The sequence below is a fragment of the Calliphora vicina genome, chromosome 2, assembly GCF_958450345.1.
Source record: "Calliphora vicina chromosome 2, idCalVici1.1, whole genome shotgun sequence".
NCBI classification, from domain to species: domain Eukaryota; kingdom Metazoa; phylum Arthropoda; class Insecta; order Diptera; family Calliphoridae; genus Calliphora; species Calliphora vicina.
Window position 1 is genome coordinate 43,982,420 of NC_088781.1, and position 19,096 is coordinate 44,001,515.

The 19,096-nt window shown below is 31.5% G+C and overlaps 2 protein-coding genes across 2 annotated transcripts in view; one reads left to right on the forward strand and one right to left on the reverse strand.

The window, feature by feature from the left end:
- The window catches only part of LOC135951712 (putative uncharacterized protein DDB_G0282133), a 416,579-nt gene extending 414,087 nt beyond the window's left edge, over positions 1-2,492 (reverse strand). The window contains exon 1 of the mRNA XM_065501403.1: positions 2,277-2,492. The gene's annotated coding sequence lies outside the window, so the exon portion shown is untranslated. The remainder of the gene's footprint in view (positions 1-2,276) is intronic.
- A 4,772-nt stretch (positions 2,493-7,264) lies between these two features.
- Positions 7,265-15,754, forward strand: Itgbn (Integrin betanu subunit). The gene is made up of 8 exons (XM_065501311.1): positions 7,265-7,460; positions 7,555-7,631; positions 7,697-7,886; positions 13,379-14,129; positions 14,200-14,395; positions 14,464-14,639; positions 14,699-15,267; positions 15,334-15,754. The coding sequence occupies exons 1-8, from the start codon at positions 7,391-7,393 to the stop codon at positions 15,693-15,695; spliced, it is 2,391 nt and encodes a 796-aa protein (XP_065357383.1). The 5' UTR covers positions 7,265-7,390; the 3' UTR covers positions 15,696-15,754.
- The last annotated feature ends 3,342 nt before the right edge of the window (positions 15,755-19,096 follow it).

A 19,096-nucleotide genomic window follows, 5' to 3' on the forward strand; every position in this document is an offset into this window, starting at 1 on the left:
ATCAACAACACAGCTGATTTTATTTATTTATTCTGAAAGTGCTTGGGTTTTGTCAAACTGAATTTATTTTGAAAAATTAATAAATTTTATTTTCAAAGAAAAAATTTTTAAATCAAAAAAAACATGAATGAAAATTTGCATAAAATGATTTCATATAATGAAATTTGTATAAAGCACAATTGAAACGTTGTTCTTTTTCAAATATAATTTAAATTTAACGGCCGTTTTTTAGATAATATGCAGAAATAACAAAAACTTTGTGTTTACATTGGTAACGGTTTTGTCAAAGATTATTTACATTGTGTGTTGACATAAAAAATAATAAATTTAAAAATTTTAACAAAAATTAAAATCTCTTTAATTCTGAAAAACAACATTTTAAAGAAAAAATTTTGCTAAAATCAACGTTAATAAAATAATAAATAAAATATACAAAATATAAAATAAACATCCCATTAAAAAAATCTAAAAGATGCCAAAATAAAATTTGTTAATTTTTTATTTGACAAATTCAATTTTAACAAAACCTATGCACATGTCAGCAAGTAGTATTGTGTTTGTTGTCGAAACGATCTCATCTTACTTATTACATCATGGTTTGAAATTTTCTTTTGAAAATTTTTTATTTATTTTTATGATTTTCAGCTACAAAATTATCAAATATGCGCGAAATTGATTAAATTTTTTAAGGGCATGATAGGTATGCTTAATGTTTATGGATGTTTAATGATATTTTTAAGTTTCAGATATTGTAGATTCATTTTAAAATATTGGCCAATATATGGCTATTAAGATAATAGTTTTAAATTAATTCATTAGATAATGCAATTTATTATAAAATATTATAAAATTTATGCAAAAAAAAGCAAATATTTTCGTCATCAACAATTTTATAATATTTATGAACATGTTCTTATTCTGAATGAAAAAGTTTGGGAAAAAAAGTCAAGTTCAATTAATAATTATTTAATTTATTACAAAATTCATTCCAATTATGAATTTCATTTTTCTGTGTATTTATTTTAGCTTGTTATTTATTAATGCAACTAATTAAGTGTAAGTAAAATATTTAAAATCCCATTATTATCGAAATGTCATAGAAAACTTTTCAAAATGTTTTAATAAGATTATTTTAGAGACATCAAAAGTGAGTAAACACCAGTGAATTTTTTTGATTTTTTTAAGATCATAAAGATCATTTTAGGTAGCCAGGCTTAAATCTTTTTTTTTAGAACTGAATCTATTATTCAGCCCTATCTGCAATAAACCGAAACTTTTGATATTATAATCGATGGATACATGTTAGAATTTTCATTATCTTAAAAAAAAAAATCAAATAATTTGTGGAGATTACTCACTTTTGAGGATCTCTGTACATAAAAATGTATTTTAATTGATAAAATTATAGGTCTTTAATGAATCTATTAATGGGTAAAAATTCTAGTTAGATTTTAAGGTTTTTTAGTAATGAGATATTTATTATAAATTATGCACTATATACCTAGGCATGAATAATAACAATTAATTACTATAATTTAGTACAAAATAATAAAAATACCAATTTCTTTTCAATTACCCAACTCTGACATCTACTTTCCATTTAATTTAATTAAAATCAAATGACATTTCTCTACTTCCACAGAAAAGCAGGCAAAGCAAAATAAACATAAACAATTGCTCTGCTTTGCCAAAAATTGCCTTAAAATGTTTATAAATCTAAGAGCAATAAAAACAATTGCAAAAACACTTAAATAAATTATTTTTATTTAGTTTGTTTACTTACCTTATTCTTGTTTTTGCGATTCTTTTTCAATTACACCTTCAGCTTTTTAAAAGCAGCATCACAGCTTACAAAAAATGTAGGAGAAGAGACGCGAACAATAAAAAATATAATCCAGAAAATAACAATAATAAAGAAAAAATCAAATTGAAACTGCAGAACAAAATAGGTATAAAAAAACGCTGTAATGAAGCTGGAAACGAAGTTTAAGCAAAAGCAGCAGCAGCGGCGTCGAGCAGAAGACAAAAAAACAACATTTGTTTTAAGAAGCAGCAGACAATTTTTAGTTTACTATGAAATTTTTTTGCACTAGAGATTTGTAACTTGTTTTAAACGAAATTTACTAAGGACCAAAAACTAGATAAGGAATTTTTATAAAACACGAGCTTTTTTAAGCAATTTAAAACAATTTTAAAGAAAATAAACTAAGAACTTTTTTATTTATTAAAAAATTTAGAAATTATTAGCAAAAAAATTAAATTTTGTTGACACTTACTTTAATTACACTGCACTTGATACAATAACAATTTTGGTATTTGTTGGTATATTTAAACAATTTTTTCTGCACTTGCTATTTTGCTCTCTCTCTCTTTGTAGCAAATTTGATTTTTGGGGAGATTGTAATAAATAAACACACAATTATAAACGAATACGATTAAATCTGTTTTATTAATATTTTAAGCAAATTTGCAAATGTTTTAATTAATAGTTATACCGATACTTTATTTATAATTCAAGAACTCTATTAATTTCGTTTTTTTTATTAATATTTACAACAAATAATCACGACGACAACGGCGACGACGGACGACACAAGTATTTCTTTCGTTTTTATTTTATTTTTTTTCGAGTTTTACTTTACACACGCACACATTTTCTCACACAAAAAAGGAAGATGAAAAAACAACAAAAACAATAGCAAAAAGGAAAAATGCCAGGTTAACTAAAACCTCTCCTCTTGTTGTTTTTCTTTTTGTTCTGCTTGTATTAAGTTAAAGAGATTGTAGTTGTTATTTTTGTATATAATCAATTTGGAGCAGAGCTCTTTCACGTTAACGTCAACGTCGCTGCTTTATTTTTGTGACTACAACAACTTCTTTTTTACTTGCGCTATTACAATAACAACACAAAAATCACACACTTTATGCACAAACAAACACATGAAACATTAATAGTTAAAGGTAAATTTTCCTGTTTTTTTTTTCTTTTTACTATTAATCAAAGAGACATTAAAGCACAAGTAACAAAAACAAATGCACACACAGACTAAAAAATCTTTGCAACTATTTTAGCAAAAAAAAATTCTTGAAAAATTCCCACAGAATTAAGTATTTTTGTATTAATTTCTTATTTTATACTTCACTTCAGTATTTTAGCCAATAAGATTTTCTTTGCTGGCTTTCATTAAATTCTTTTACAAACTTTAAGGCGAATGAATGTAGTTTCTTTCTGTTACACACAAAGTTTGAAATTTACACAATTTTCCTTTGATTTTTATAAACTTTTGTTTAATATAATTTGTTAGACATTTATTTGCCAGCACTTTTTGTTATTAATGAAAATTTGTTTAATAAAACTGCATTTTTTTCTTAATAAGAAAATCCTTTACAATTTTCATCCGCTCACGTTCGATAAATTTTACGCGCTACGCCGCCGTCGTTTTCCAACTGAAGTAGTTTTTTCTTATTAAATGAAATTTTTCCTTGTTCTGCTTTGTTTTGTTTATTCTTCGCTTTGCTGTTTAGTTGGTTTTGTTCATGTTGTTGTTGTACTCGTTGTTGTTTGCAATTCGCTTGTGTCAGAAAAAATTCCAGTTGTCTCAAGATAGTAGCCAATGAAGTTACTACTTTTGATAAGCAACTATGTGTGTGGGTAAGAGACAGCATTGCCAGTTAAAAAGGAGACATAATTAAGGGAGTTTTGCAATAGATGGAGCTTTTTAAAATATAAATAATGCATATATTTTCAGTTTAATTTAAAAATTAAATGCAATAATAATAAAGCCGTAATGAAAAATATGTATGTATTATTTAATCATTACAAACAAATATCATAATTAAAGTTTTTTATTTTATGGTACGAATGTTTGTATTTAATAAGTTTATTTTCAAGCATTGCTAATGCAATAAAATAATAATTGAAAATACCATTACCTTACTTGAATACATCATTTTACACTCTTACTTTGAGAAACAAATTTCAAATCTTAATTTTGATATATTACTAAATCGAGTTGAAGTAATTTCCAAATTATTGACGTTAAATTACACTGTCCAACAGCATTTTTGGAACAGACTTTACAACTTTGAAAAGGCATAGTTTAGTAGATCATTTTTGTAGAATGAACTTATAGTCCAGCTGGTATGAGTTTTTTTTACAGTGGTTCAAAGCTTTAATTTTTTTAACGAAGGGAGTATTATACTAAATGAAAACAATTTTGAAGTTAATGTTTGAGAGATCTTAACCCTCTAGCTCCTTTCTTTAGGGATCAATTTGACACTTTTCACGAGAAAAATGTTTGCCGAAAAATTTCAGTGGGGTCTCCAAAGATACCAAAGTTGAAGGCGAAGCTCTTTACGCTTAATTAGCATAATTATACTCCACCTTGTGTCTCACATTTCATTAAAAAATCGCCAAATTTCCATTTAATATCCGAATAATCCGAAATTTAAAATAGTCCTTGAGAAGATCTACAAACAAATTTTTAGATCAAGTAATATATAAGAATTGAGTTAGTATCCCTGATAAAGCGTAAAAGATTTCCTAAATCATATCTAGCTTTATGCCCTAGTTTATCGTGGAATCTATCCCCTAGCCATTTCTGTCAGAGGCTGTAGTAACGCTTCTAGAGCACTTTTACAGACCATAAAATGTACTGTATAACATTTCAAAGCCCTGACTGCAGTCTGACTATCTACATAAATTTTCACTGCACATCCCATCCAGTCCGTGGCTTTACAGATAGCTAAGATATCTTTTAAAGTATAACAGATAAATTAGATAAATAAAATTCATTCACATCTCTACATATTTGTACAAGGTACGAGCTGTACAAAGTTTTGCAAACCAGAGGTAGTCGACTCTGACACCCTGTATCTCACTGGTATTTTAAAAGAAATATTATGCCAAATTTTGTTCGAAAATGTCGAATTTTGTTCCATGCGGGAAATTTTGCTGTACTTCTTTTAAGTTAAAAATTACATTACTCCATGAAGATTGTTGTCAAAATTAAAGAGATAAGAAGATATGCCCAAATCTATACAACTGCAAAAATGATTTTATTTTTGATTTTCCATGGAGAAAAAATAATGTAGCCCCATTTCCCCAAGCTAATGTTTTAATAAAAAGAAAGGTGAAAGAATCTTCTTTCGATTAAAAAAAAATAATTCTCGGAAGTTTTCGGAACAGGATGAAAACTTAAAATTTTTTGTCGAATGATAAGCGAAATATAAAAAAATTCTTAAGTTTGTATGGGTTTCATGGACCGAGGGCGTGACCGACTGAAACTCGGCATGCGTTCTTCTTTTGTTTCAGCAAACATATGTGTCAAATTTCTAGACTTTTGCTTGGATAGGAAGAATTTTATGCGATAAAATCAATTTGAATTGTATAGGCGGTATGCGGTGGGCGTGACCGATTTTAATAAAACTTAGCATGCGTGCTCTTATTGTTTCAGAAAATGTGCATATGTGCCAAATTTCTAGACTTTTGCTTGGATAGGACAAATTTTATGCGAAAACTCGATCCCTCTGTGCGACGCGCGGCGTGTCATTGCAATCCAAGGCCTTACATACTCGCTGCTGTTAGAAGGCTGAGAGAAGGCCTACTTATGATGGGCTGCTGTTCCATTACAATGGATCGCGATCCAAATATCACAATATATGTGCCCTTTGATTAATTCTCTTTACAAATTTACAACAATAAATTTCTTGTTGGCTACCAGCAGCCCATCAGAAGTAGGCCTTCTCTCAGCCTTCTAACATTAGGTTATTCAGCGATTTGGATCGCGATCCGTCAATACTGCATGCTACACGTTCAATAAATATCGCGATACTGGATCGCGGTCAATATATTGTTACGAAATTGTACTTGAATTCAAATACAACGATTTTAAGGGATGATTTAAAATAACAGTGCTGTAATAGCAAACTGTAACATATCTGTGGGCATTATTAAATAAAAGCTTTCAGTTGATTTGATCATAAGTTGTCAACGCAGTATTCGAATATTCAGTTAAAGAACATTGTAGAAAGTACACCACAGATGGCGTATGTATTAGTAAGATCTAGAATATTCGAATTTTGACAGTTAAAGAACAATCTAGAGTGCAGATGGCAGTGTTATAAATAGTGGCAGAGGTTGCAGTCGTGAGTGAGTTTATCAGAGACCACAAAGTATACAGAGGCGACACGGCAAAAAAAATATATTTGTCTTTTTCGCTCGAAACAATTTCAACTGGTTTGGTTTTGTGCTTATTTATATAGTTGTTTGTTTTAACGCACTGTCTGTATTAAACCGCAAATTTGTTTTCTCTTTCTATCGAAACAATTTCAAAAATAGCTAATTTTAGTGTTTTTGAACTGTCAAATTTGACGCCTCTGTGTACTTTGTGTCAGAGACGCTATTCAAATAAACATCAACTGAGTGCCTTAAAGTGTGCTGTGTTTTTCAATTGAATTCGTGTACATTATAAAGTGTGTCTTTATTTCTGCGAATTTATAAACGTGTATTAAAAAACACTGAGTGACTATTTAATTCTGTTGTTGTACATTTTAAATAAATAAAGAGTTGTTACAATTTTCAAACTACAGTTTATTTAAAGGAAATAAACCAGCGTTTTGAAAAGGTTAAAACGTAACAATATATTGAACGTGTAGCAGTGCCCAAATAGATGCAGAGTATTTTATTTTTTTGATTTGAACTATTTTCATTTAATCACTTGTTATTAGAAGGGGATTCATAGGGCTTCTTGAAATACCTTCTAAGAGCAGGCAATGTGCAATGAGTATCGGATTTTTTAGAATGAGTAAGTATGACTTTTAGAAGGCCTACAAACTGAAGTCCTATAATTTTTTCCAGTTGGAATATTAAATGTTTTTAAATAATAAAAAAAATCACTGTAGCATCGTGTAACTTATTTCCATGTTTATTTTACAATATTTCCTACCATCAAATGATAATATTTGAGTGAAATTATTGATGCAATTCCCGTAATATATATCCAAATGACTAATAAACAAAATACTCATGAATATTTTAGTGACGTTGAAAATTGTGTCAACAATTGCCATCACCTGGCTAAGCCCCAACCCCCCAAACCCCACTATATAAAAATAAAAAAAAATCTAAGTTAAGTGAAGCAAATTGTTATAATTTTGTTTATCAACTTTTTCATATTTCATTGATAAGAAAAACGTTAGAGAATTTTTACTCACGCAAAAAATAAAAAATAACAAAAAATTCAAGAATTTAGTACGAGTTGGAAGTATGTTAGCGAAACAGTGTTATTATTATATAGAAATAATGGTTAAATAATGAAATTAAAGGTTTAAAATAAAGATATAATTAAAATATACAATATTTAAATAAAACAATAAACAAATTTTAATAATGAGGAATATTTACAACCTACTTTTTGTAATAATAGCAATATTTGCTCAAATATTTGTTTTAAAAGCAGGTGTGTGATGAAATTTTTATAAAAAAAATCGAAAAATTTATTGATAATGAATGTTGCTAATAAATAAAATGTGTGTTCTTTTATATAATTAAAGAAAATCCCTGTATTAATGAAGATACTTGCAAGGGTTGTTTAAGTGCAGATATATCATGTGCTTGGTGCACGGATAAGGTGAATAAAAATTAAACTTTTTTTAAAAAATCTTTAAAAATTTAAAGAAATCTATATCCACTTAGCTTTATGAATTTCGTTATCGTTGCCTTAATTATTCACAATTAGTGGAGCATGGCTGTCATACCGATCACATTTACGAAAATGAACCGGAATTCCAGACACTAACCAATGCTGCTCTTAAGGATTATGATTCGACCAATAATCGTGCAGTGCAGGTACAGCCTCAGAGAGTGTATTTGAAATTAGTTAAATGTAAGTATTTTGGCCACTATTAAATAATTAATTATAACAAAACTATTTCACATTTACTATAAGTTTAATCGTCGTATTGGTAAAGATAAGATATCTAAGGTCCAATGTTATCTATTGGTTATAGTTTGTTATTTTGTTGTATTTGTTTAGTTTTGCTTTGTTTTTATTTTGGTACCCTACACAGAATTTCTAAAGTTGTAAGTAAAGAGAACCATTTGACATTCATGGAAAAAAAAATAGAAAAGTCAAGCTGTGACTTGACTTTTTTCTGCACTAAACACGGATTTCTCGGCTTTGCTTCACATAATAGGGGCAGTATTTAATTTTTGTTTGCATTAAACTATGAATTTACCTTTACAAAACAGTAATCACCTAATAACGCAATTTTTGATTTTTTGTTACTTGACTGGTTTTAGAAATAAATGATTCAATTAATTATAATTGATATTATTAGGATGAGATTTAATCCCTTTCATAGAAATCGTCACCAATTACAATAGATCATAATTGGTAAGAGCTAAAACCATTCGCCCTATGCCCTCATATTTACTTTTGTTTAGTTTCTTCAGTCGTTTTTTTCTATGATACGATAGGTTTCAGTTCTTATCTCAAATATTTTGTAAAATATTCTTGTAGTTGTTCAACTAACTACTGTTTAACATTCATATGCCTTTTGGGGTTTGTATGTCATCATTCGTTCATAAATATTTTGATGTTTGATTGTTTACTTTTGAAATTTTTCAAGACATTAATTGTTAACACTTTTACTCTCGTTACGGGTGATGAGATCTTATCAAATTAGGGGAAATACATAGTACTACACACTTCAACTACTACATGATGCAAACATTTAGTGTAAATAATTAAAAATAATAGACAGATGTCACAGTTATAGACAAATATAAAGCTAACATTTGGATGGGGAGTAATGGATATTTTTACGCTTCATTTTAAAGTGCAACCAATTGTAAATTAAATTTCTAAACTACTGCAGTAGTTTAGACGATCGATCCACAATTAGTTATAGCTCCCATATAAGCACCATTCTCGAAAATAAGAAAATAACATTCAATAAAAATAAGTTTCATATCAGAAGAAAAGTGTTTATAATCACTCGGTCTAGGGTATCATAGGTTGGTCTTGCACGACTATACTTTTATAATTTTATCTTATATGGGAAGTGGCGTGGCAGTTGTCCAATTCCGCCCATTTTTCTACAGAAGTTGTGAAGTTACTCATATATTATTTGTACCAAAATCCGTGACTACCTTTATTTATTACCGAGTTGTGAATTTTGATAAGCTAGAATGTCAAAACCTCACACTGTATACTGGTCCGATAAATACTAAACTTGGAATATTACCAAAAGAGTACAGAATATATATTGATTCCTATGGTTACAAGTTGGAACAAAGGGCCGTAACGAAATTCTTCCATCGATATCTGGCCCATTAGTATTATCTCAACCAAAGTTTTACCTGTTTCTCTAATTTCGGATTCCAGTTGCCTTCTAAAATTGTAAGCGGGTCTACCTCTTCTTCTGCTACCTTGAGGGTTCCATCTTTGATGAGGTATTCTCAAAATATGGCCAACCCAGCTCCATTTTCAATTTCTATGCGGATTGGTGTTTCGCCTGCTCTTTGCCAGAGTTCTCCGTTAGAAACTACGTTCGGCCAAAATATTCGTAATATTTTTCGTAAAAGCGGTTAATAAATACTTGCGGGGATTGTATGTCTATATGGAGGTGAGTCCAGAAACTCTACTGCAAGAGTTTCAGGACTCACATCCATATAGGGTGGAGCGAACATTTGAGGAGAAAAGGCGAAGCTTAGTTTTTATATGTATTTGTGGTGACTTCCATACTATTTGTAACCTTAGTTTTGTCGAAGTTAATACGACGGCCAACACCCGATGCCAGCTAATGTATCTGATCCAAATTTGCTGATATTTCGGTAAAGTAATGTGCGAGCAGGCAAATATCATCAGCTTAAGCAGGATCTTTCATTCCTATCCATTCAATTTATATACAGGGCAAGCTAAAATGGCTCATAGTTAACTATCCGGAGAGCAAATAGTGAAGCAATTTAACACGATTTTTGTCTGGTTATCGAATTCAATAATGATTGTTGTTGCTTCCCGAATAAATTTCGTAATAGTTGTTTAAATCGGTCGTGTTTCTAAAATGTCTTTCATTAAGCGCTCTCTTCCTATCTTTAAATATAAATGAAACAAAGTCGATTTTTATACCCTGTATGTATGTATAAGTTTATCATTCCGTTTGTAATGTCCACAATATAATTTTCCGACCCTATAAAGTATATATATTCTGGATCCTTATAGATAGCGGAGTCGATTAAGCCATGTCCATCTGTCCGTTGAAATCAATTTTCTGAAGACCCCAGATATCTTTGGGATCCAAATCTTCAATAAATCTGTCAGACATGCTTTCGAGAAGTTCACTATTTAAATTCAGCAAAATCGGTCCACAAATGGCTGAGATATGAGGAGAAAATCAGGACAACCTCGATTTTAGACCTATTTTTTACATATATCTGGAGTAACGACGTATATAAGAAAAAAATATTTTTAACCCGAATTTTTTTTTTCATCAAAAAAAAAAGAAATTGAAAAACCAAAAATTTTTTTTTAATACTTAAAAAAATTTTAAAATTTAAAAAAAAAAATTTTAAATTTAAAAAATTAAATAAAAAAATTTAAAATAACAATTCCAAAAAATGAAAAAACAACTTTGGAAAAAAAAAATAAATTATGGTTACCTAAAAATATTTAAAATTTGTATTTTGAAGTATATTTTGGTGAAGGGTATATAATATTCGAATATATCTCTCTTACTTGTTTTTTTATTAATTTGAAACGCCGTTTAACGCGCTCATCCGAAATATCAAATTTTCCATGACTCTGGAGCTTAAATAAGGCTGAATTTAACCAGTGGCATGAGTTATGTAGGCTTTAAAGTCCACTTTAGTTTGTGGCTTATTTGCGTATACCAGCGACAAGAAAAAGTATATCGGGGTCAAATCGCACCAGTTCAACTCGGTGGCCAGTTCATATCCACATGAGATGACCATGCCCTGAAATCGCTCGTGCAGAATGTTCAATATAGCATGAGCTGTCTGGCAAGTAGCCCTATCTTTTTGAACGTCGTTCTCAAAGAAATATGGACCGATTACGCCGCCAGCCCATAATCCACACCAATCAGTGATTTTTCCGGGATGCATTGGATGCTATTGGATCTTGTTGGATTGGTATGTTCCAAAATTCGACAATTTTGTTTATAGAAGTACTCATTCAACCAGAAATGGGTCATACTGTAAAAAGGACGAAGCGCGCCCGAACGCGCAGAACACCCATTTTATATAAAATAATTTTATCAATTGCACGTGTTGCTAAACGCTATATCCTTCCACGGGGATTTGGCAAAACAAACTAAATAAATCATAGCCAATTCGACAGATGTATCTTCAACGATATGGCCGATATCAATGGTCAAAGTTCGAAAGTGCCTTAAATAGATATTGAACTTATTTAGATAGATATATTTGAAGGAGTGTGTATTATTGAAGTACACTTCCACTCGGAAACCCATATGATTCATTGTGATATAGAAATGAAACATTTGAAATATAACCCGGTGTGAACCTGATGTGAAGATAAGTAATGAAATTGGAGAGAAAAAGAAAGAAGTCAAGTGACATAATGATAAATAAGGTGAAAACCCCAGTCCAAAGAAAAAAGTACAGGACAAAAATATAAACTGGGATTCACAGAGTCCCGATACCTAAAGATAGCCAGCCTAATCCCATGATAAAACCGAATAGATTTCCTAAATCATATCTAGCTATATCCCCTAGTTCATCTGTAGTCTAGGACAGTTACACGGAATGTGTTCCTTTATTTCTAGTTCCGCAATATCCTCGCTCAACCTACAGAAGTCCTGTGCGCCTATATCCTATTTACCAATGAAGGCTCCAATTGAACAGTTCACGATAATCACTGCTATTAAAGACCTGAGACATTTCGTATTCAACCCAATTAGTATTCTGGTTGCTTTTGCATCCAACTTAGGCCAAATACCCCTGGTCAACCTGCAATCCATCGTACTACATCAGGATTGGTTCGTAGTTTCCCGAAATCTTTCGAAGATAAACCTATAATAGTGGGATATAGGAGGTTTAACCTGCTAGTTTCTACTAATATAGTCAAAGAACTTTAAAGGCATCAATGCTGCCTGACTATCTACACACATTGTCACTAAAGACCCCTCAGGTTGCTAAGATCTCTTCCTGAAAGACGCTGCATTCGTTTGAGAGTCTGTATGACACTTTGATGTCCTCATCTACTACATAAATTCCGGCTCCCGTGTCAGTTTCCATTGTGCACCCCCTTCAAATAGCTATTCAGATCCAACCGAAGTCTAAAGTCGTTACCCTATAGTCCGAAATGACAGTAGGGATGCTAGCCTAACCAATTAGACCTACCTCGTACAAAATTTTAGGACTTAAAACGTAACTCTTTACGTAGTCACAATTCAGTTTCAATCATACGACTTTATGTAGTCACAAATTAGTATTAATCGTAGGTCTTTAGTTGGTCATGATTTAACTTCAATCATGTAGTCGCAATTTTGATTCAATGGTAGGTAGTCAGAATTTAGCTAAAATTGTAGGACTCTATGTAGTCACAATTTAACTTCAATCGTAGATCTTCATGTGATCACAATTTAGTTTCAATCGTAGGTCTTTATTTAGTTACAATTTATCATCAATCCTAGCACTTCAGCATCAATCATGAATCTTTATATAGTACAAAATTAGTTTCATTCCAAGGCCACAGTTTAGCTTCAATAGTACTATTTATATAGTCAAATTAAGCTTCAGTCATAAGTCTTATTTAGTCATAATTTGGCTTCTATTCTAGTTCAATACCTTCAATCGAAGGTCTTTATAACGTCACAAATTAGCGTCAATCGTATCATATTTATTTAATCACATTCCTTTAATCCTAGTTCTATAGCTTCAATCGTAGATTATTATGTCCTAATTTTGATTTAGTCTTAGCTCTTCATATAGTCAAAATTTCGTATCACCTGAAGGTCTTCATGTGGCATAAATATAGCTTCTGTTGAAGATCTATATTTAGTTTTGGTTCAAGATTTTAATGTAGTCAAAATTTAACTTCAGTTGAAGTTCGTCTGGTAGTCGTAATGCAGCTTCATTTAAAGTTCATCATTTAGTCCAAATTTAGCTTTATGATGTTGTGCAATTTAGTCACAATTTAGTTTTAGTATCCAACATTTTTGGTTCAAACATATGACATTATTTAGTCAAAATCTAGTTTCGATTATAGTTCTTTATTAGTAGATTTGGTCTCTGTTTAAAATCTTAGTATGGACCTAATTTAGCTTCAGTTGTAGGTCATATTTTTTCAATTAATAAAACATTAAAAACTATAATCTTCCATCCCCCTTTTAGCCCATCCCGAACGCATTAAACTTTCATATCGTCCGGCACGCAACAACCCTCTAGATCTCTACGTACTCATGGATCTCACATGGACCATGAGAGATGATCGTGAGACTCTGGTCAAACTGGGCTCTGAATTAGCCACAACACTCAGTAAATTAACTTCCAACTATCGTTTGGGTTTTGGTAGTTTTGCCGATAAACCGGAAATGCCCATGATAATGCCACATCTAAAAGATAATCCCTGTGCCACCGAAAGACAAGTCTGTGAACCCACCTATGGCTATAAACATCATTTATCGCTGACCGAAGATGAAAAACTGTTTGTTACATCTGTAAATAGCAGTAAAGTTACCGGAAATTTGGATAATTTAGAAGGTGGATTTGATGCGCTCATGCAAGTGTTGGTGTGTCCGCGAGAGATTGGTTGGAAAGAGGAGGCCCGTAAGGTAGTAATTTTAGTGACTGATGGCTTCATGCACTTTGCTGGTGATGGTCTATTGGCAGGCATAACGAAGCGTAATGATAAACAATGCCACTTGAGTCCAGGAGGAGAATATTTGGGTTCCTTGGAATATGATTATCCATCGTTGGAGGAAATCTATAGGGAATTGTTGAAAAGGAAGATAAGTGTAATATTTGCGGTAACAGAAGAAGTGGTTACCACTTACAGAGATATAAGTAATCTAATGAAGGAGATCAGCAATGTGGAGATATTGAGAGCAGATTCATCTAATATTTTGGAATTGATTAAGAAAAGGCAAGTGTTAAAAATAGTCGTAAACATACAAAATAATTGTATTGTATAATTGTTTTACTTTCTTCTCTAGTTACGAGAGTTTCATTAAACGCACCCAGTTTACCGACAATAGTCCCAATTTTATAAAAATGGAATATGAAACCGATTGTGGGGGCCAGTTCCCAACTTTAAGAAAGCGCAACTATTGCAATGATGTGGCATTGGGCAAGACTGTAGACTTTTATATAAATGTTACTCTTACCGATTTTCCCGACAATGGAGTTTATGTAAGTCTTTAAGAAAGGAACAAATAAAACATAAATTATGCTTGTTTAATTTAATGTTTTTATGCCAGACCCATAAAATACGTGTGGAAGAATCAGCCTTAAATGAATTAATGGAAATTGAGGTGGAAATACAAAAGCCTTGTCCTTGTGTTGAAGAAGCAGAGCCCGAGGATGAATATGCTAGATTCCAGTGCAATGAAAATGGATTTCTGCACTGCGGCATGTGTCAATGTGATGCTGGATGGTAAAATTTCTTAACTACATTTTGAAATTATTTTCTTAAATTTAAATTTATTTTATAAGGACTGGCACCTTTTGTACTTGCCCCACCGAAGGCACCAATGCCACCACAAACGAAGCCATTGAAAATCTTTGCCGACAACCATTCGATTTAGGAAAATCAGAGGATTTGGGACCCATTTGCTCGAATCGTGGTGAATGTGAGTGTGGCACATGTTTTTGTTTCCCCGGTTTTAATGGCAAATTCTGTGAGTGTCCTGAATGCGATATCGATTGTGATCCCGAGAGAGCCGATTGTATGTGTGGTCAATGTATCTGCAAGTATGGTTGGTCGGGCAATCGCTGTAACTGTAAAGAGAGTACAGATGGCTGTATCGGGCCGACAGGAGAGATTTGTTCGGGCCGAGGTTACTGTGAGTGCGGCGAGTGTTTGTGTGATGAACCGTTTGTGGGTAAATTTTGTGAAATCGGCTCAGAAACTGAAAATAAGCTTTGCTCCTTTTATGAGCCTTGTGTGACATGCCTGATCGAAGAGAAAACCGATATGGGTAAATGTGAGAAGACAACGGAAATATGTTCAAGTGCCCAACAAAATGAACGATTTACCACATCTTTTGTAACAGAGGAAATAGGTGGGATTCCTTAACACATTCTTATAAATATAACTAAATAAGTGCTTAACTTTAACTTTATTTCAGATGCCGACATTCGTTGCTTGGCCCGTGTAGAAAATAAATTTGGCATTAAGTGTGATCACTATTTCACCTACCAGACCATGGGCCAATCCGAAAACTATTTACTCATACAGTTGAATAGTTGTGAACCTGTTAATTATGTGGCTGTTATGGGTTTTGTTTCCCTGGCCACTTTTATTTTGGGACTACTCTTGATTCTTATCATTTGGGCTTGTGTCCGAGCTAAGGATGCTCGGGAATATGCCCGCTTTGAGGAGGATCAACGTAACAGTTATTTGATGGAGAGTCCTATTTATAGAGATCCTATTGGCAGATATGTAGTGCCAAAAGAAATTAATCGTAAACAAAGCAATCCATTTTTATAAATAGTGTAAGAGAAAGAGAATGACAATAAATTATAATTTTTTTTATTTAGTTAAGGTAAGACATTTCGAAGAGATTTATTTTAAACAAGATTGATCAAGATAAAACAAGGTGATTCAAGACACAACATAAAATAGGTCGAGATTTTTTTAAATGAAATACCGGTCTGAAGTTTAAAAAATAAGTATAGACCAGTATTCTCCCGGAGAACTGTGATTCAAGAAAGTCAGCCTATTTTTACTGATTGCTTCTTCCAATATACATACATATTATATTTCTTCGTATAGTCAATATTTATTATACTACGCATTGCAGAAAGCTATATGTACTTTTTTCCTTTCAGCCAATTTTTCTTGATGGGCTCCTTGTATGGTGGCATTGGTGAAACTACTGGTCATCCAGATGTATGTTCTCTGAACACTAAATGCATCAATTTAGACGTTTAACAAAGCCATCATGATGAAAGCGTTCTTCATCCTTTAGGACGATTTAGCTTGAACTGTGGCCGCCAAACTTTCATTATTTGTCAACTCTATACTGCACAGATGGCAGTAAATTCAAATTCTGCATACATTTTGGGACATCCTTTAGAAAGACGGCCTCAGTCAATATAAAAAATATTGCCTTTAGATACCGTGAACACTATTAAACATGAGGATAAATCATTGGTTGAATATAATATAATACCCTACACTCAGTAATTAAGCAAAATTATTTTTCTTTTAAAATTTTAATAATTTATTTTCGTGAGTGATTTTCTATTTTCAATTATGAAACGATCGCCATGAGATAGGTCACGCAATTTAGTTCTTTATGAAACTTCTTTGTGTTTAATTCTATTTAGATATCAAAATTTTTATGAGATGTATGCTCGTTAAAGTGTTTTTAAAAGTTGGGCTTGTGCGGCCGATATTGTGTTGCATTTTCTTCTCGCTAAAGTAATTTTCGGAAGTGGGCCTTATATGGGAGCTATGTAAAGGGTGTTTTCTAAGCTCAATAGAACTTGTGAAAGGGTTAACTGTCAAAAGAACTGCCATACTGCGCTCACTTTTTGTCATTTATGATCAGTATACTCTGGCATATCATCATGAATAGATTGACGCTTTAACAACGCTACCAAATTATACAAATTTACTTTGAAAATCAGTCATCGATTCACGCAAAATTGTGTTCAGCGATGAGGCTAATTTTTGGTCGAGCTCCTTTTCTCTATTCAACGCTTATTGGCCAAGTTATTAGCGAATTTAGATATTTTGAGTTTTTTTTTAAAAAATGATTTTTGGTCAGAAGTATGAGTGATCACAGATCGAGCTGCTTTTCTTGATTAAACGCTTATTGGCAAAGTTATTAGCGAATTTAGATATTTTGAGTTTTTATAAAAAAATCGATTTTTGGTCAGAAATATGAGTGATCACAGATCGAGCTCGTTTTCTTGATAAAACGGATATTGGCCAAGTTATTAGTGAATTTAGATATTTTGAGTGTTTACATAAAAAATCGATTTTTGGTCAGAAATATGAGTGATTACATACCGAGCAGCTTTTCTTGATTAAACGCTTATTGGCCAAGTTATTAGCGAATTTAGATATTTTGAGTTTTTTTTTAAAAAATGATTTTTGGTCAGAAATATGAGTGATCACAGATCGAGCTGCTTTTCTTGATTAAACGATTATTGTCCATGTTATTAGCGAATTTAGATATTTTGAGTTTTTGGTCAGAAATATGAGTGATCACAGATCGAGCTGCTTTTCTTGATTAAACGATTATTGTCCAAGTTATTAGCGAATTTAGATATTTTGAGTTTTTATATAAAAAATCGATTTTTGGTCAGAAATATGAGTGATCACAGATCGAGCTGCTTTTCTTGATTAAACGCTTATTGGCCAAGTTATTAGCGAATTTAGATATTTTGAATTTTTATATAAAAATTCGATTTTTACTAAGAAATATGAGTGATCACAGATCGAGCAGCTTTTCTTGATTAAATGCTTATTGGCCAAGTTATTAGCGAATTTAGATATTTTGAGTTTTTGGTCAGAAATATGAGTGATCACAGATCGAGCTGCTTTTCTTGATTAAACGCTTATTGGCCAAGTTATTACCGAATTTAGATATTTTGAGTTTTTGGTCAGAAATATGAGTGATCACAGATCGAGCTGCTTTTCTTGATTAAACGATTATTGTCCAAGTTATTAGCGAATTTAAATATTTTGAGTTTTTTTATAAAAAATCGATTTTTGGTCAGAAATATGAGTGATCACAGATCGAGCTCCTTTTGTTGATTAAACGCTTATTGGCCAAGTTATTAGCGAATTTAGATATTTTGAGTTTTTATACAAAAAATCGATATTTGGTCAGAAATATGAGTGATCACAGATCGAGCTGCTTTTCTTGATTAAACGCTTATTTGCCAAATTATTAATGATTTTCGATATTTTGAGTTTTTATATAAAAAATCGATTTTTGGTCAGAAATATGAGTGATCACAGATCGAGCTCCTTTTCTTGATTAAACGTTTATTGTTCAAGTTATTAGCGAATTTAGATATTTTGAGTTTCTATATAGAAATCGATTTTTATTAAGAAATATGAGTGATCACAGATTGAGCTCCTTTAAAAAAAAAATTTCTAAATCGGTCCAGCCATTCTCTACTGATGCAATTACCAGCGAACAACATTCGATTTTTATTTATATAGAAGATTAAATATATTTCAAACAAAAAACATATGGCTTGAATTTATGTTTCCTTTTTACTGTAATTAATTGCTTGACTATAATTCAAGGCTTGAATTACACTTGCATTCAACTTGAATTCCTGTAAAAATGCTTATTGGGAATGTATTAGTAAACAAACTATGTGAATATAAGAATACACTCGTATGTGTAAATTGTTTGAGTAATTTTTTTCATACATAGGTTTTTGACAACTGAGTAGGAGAGTTTTCGATCTGTGTGCATTTATCTATGGTTCAAGCTTTAAAATTAAAATGGTTAAATATCTACCAGCACAATATTTTAAACTTTCTAGATATTCTACTAACTAGATATTCTACTAACTACATATTTAGTTCTTATTATCATCTATATCTATAAAAATGAAATGGTTCATGTATGTAATGGCATCACGTGAGAACGGCTGGAGCGATTTGGCTAATTTTTTTTTATTCGATTCGAAATTTTCAGAAGATGGTTTGTAAAGAAAACAAAATTTTAAATTCCTGGTAAAACTCGGAAATTTGTTTTTTTGAGTCCAGTGAACTGTAATAAAAAAGCTCCCTAAAGTATGCAACAAATTTAGATATTTTATTTGCAAATAAATAGGAACATGCAGGTGTATGTGGGTTGGAGAAACTTGAAATGCTACCGGGCGAAGCCGGGGGTCAACTAGTTATTAAATAAAACA

Excerpts from the sequence above, each read along its gene's own strand:
- Itgbn (XM_065501311.1), top strand. The coding sequence starts at position 7,391 with ATGAGGAATATTTACAACCTACTTTTTGTAATAATAGCAATATTTGCT. Across the intron at positions 7,632-7,696 it reads GTGCTTGGTGCACGGATAAG|CTTTATGAATTTCGTTATCG; the intron begins GTGAATAAAAAT and ends ATATCCACTTAG. Across the intron at positions 14,640-14,698 it reads TGTCAATGTGATGCTGGATG|GACTGGCACCTTTTGTACTT; the intron begins GTAAAATTTCTT and ends TTATTTTATAAG.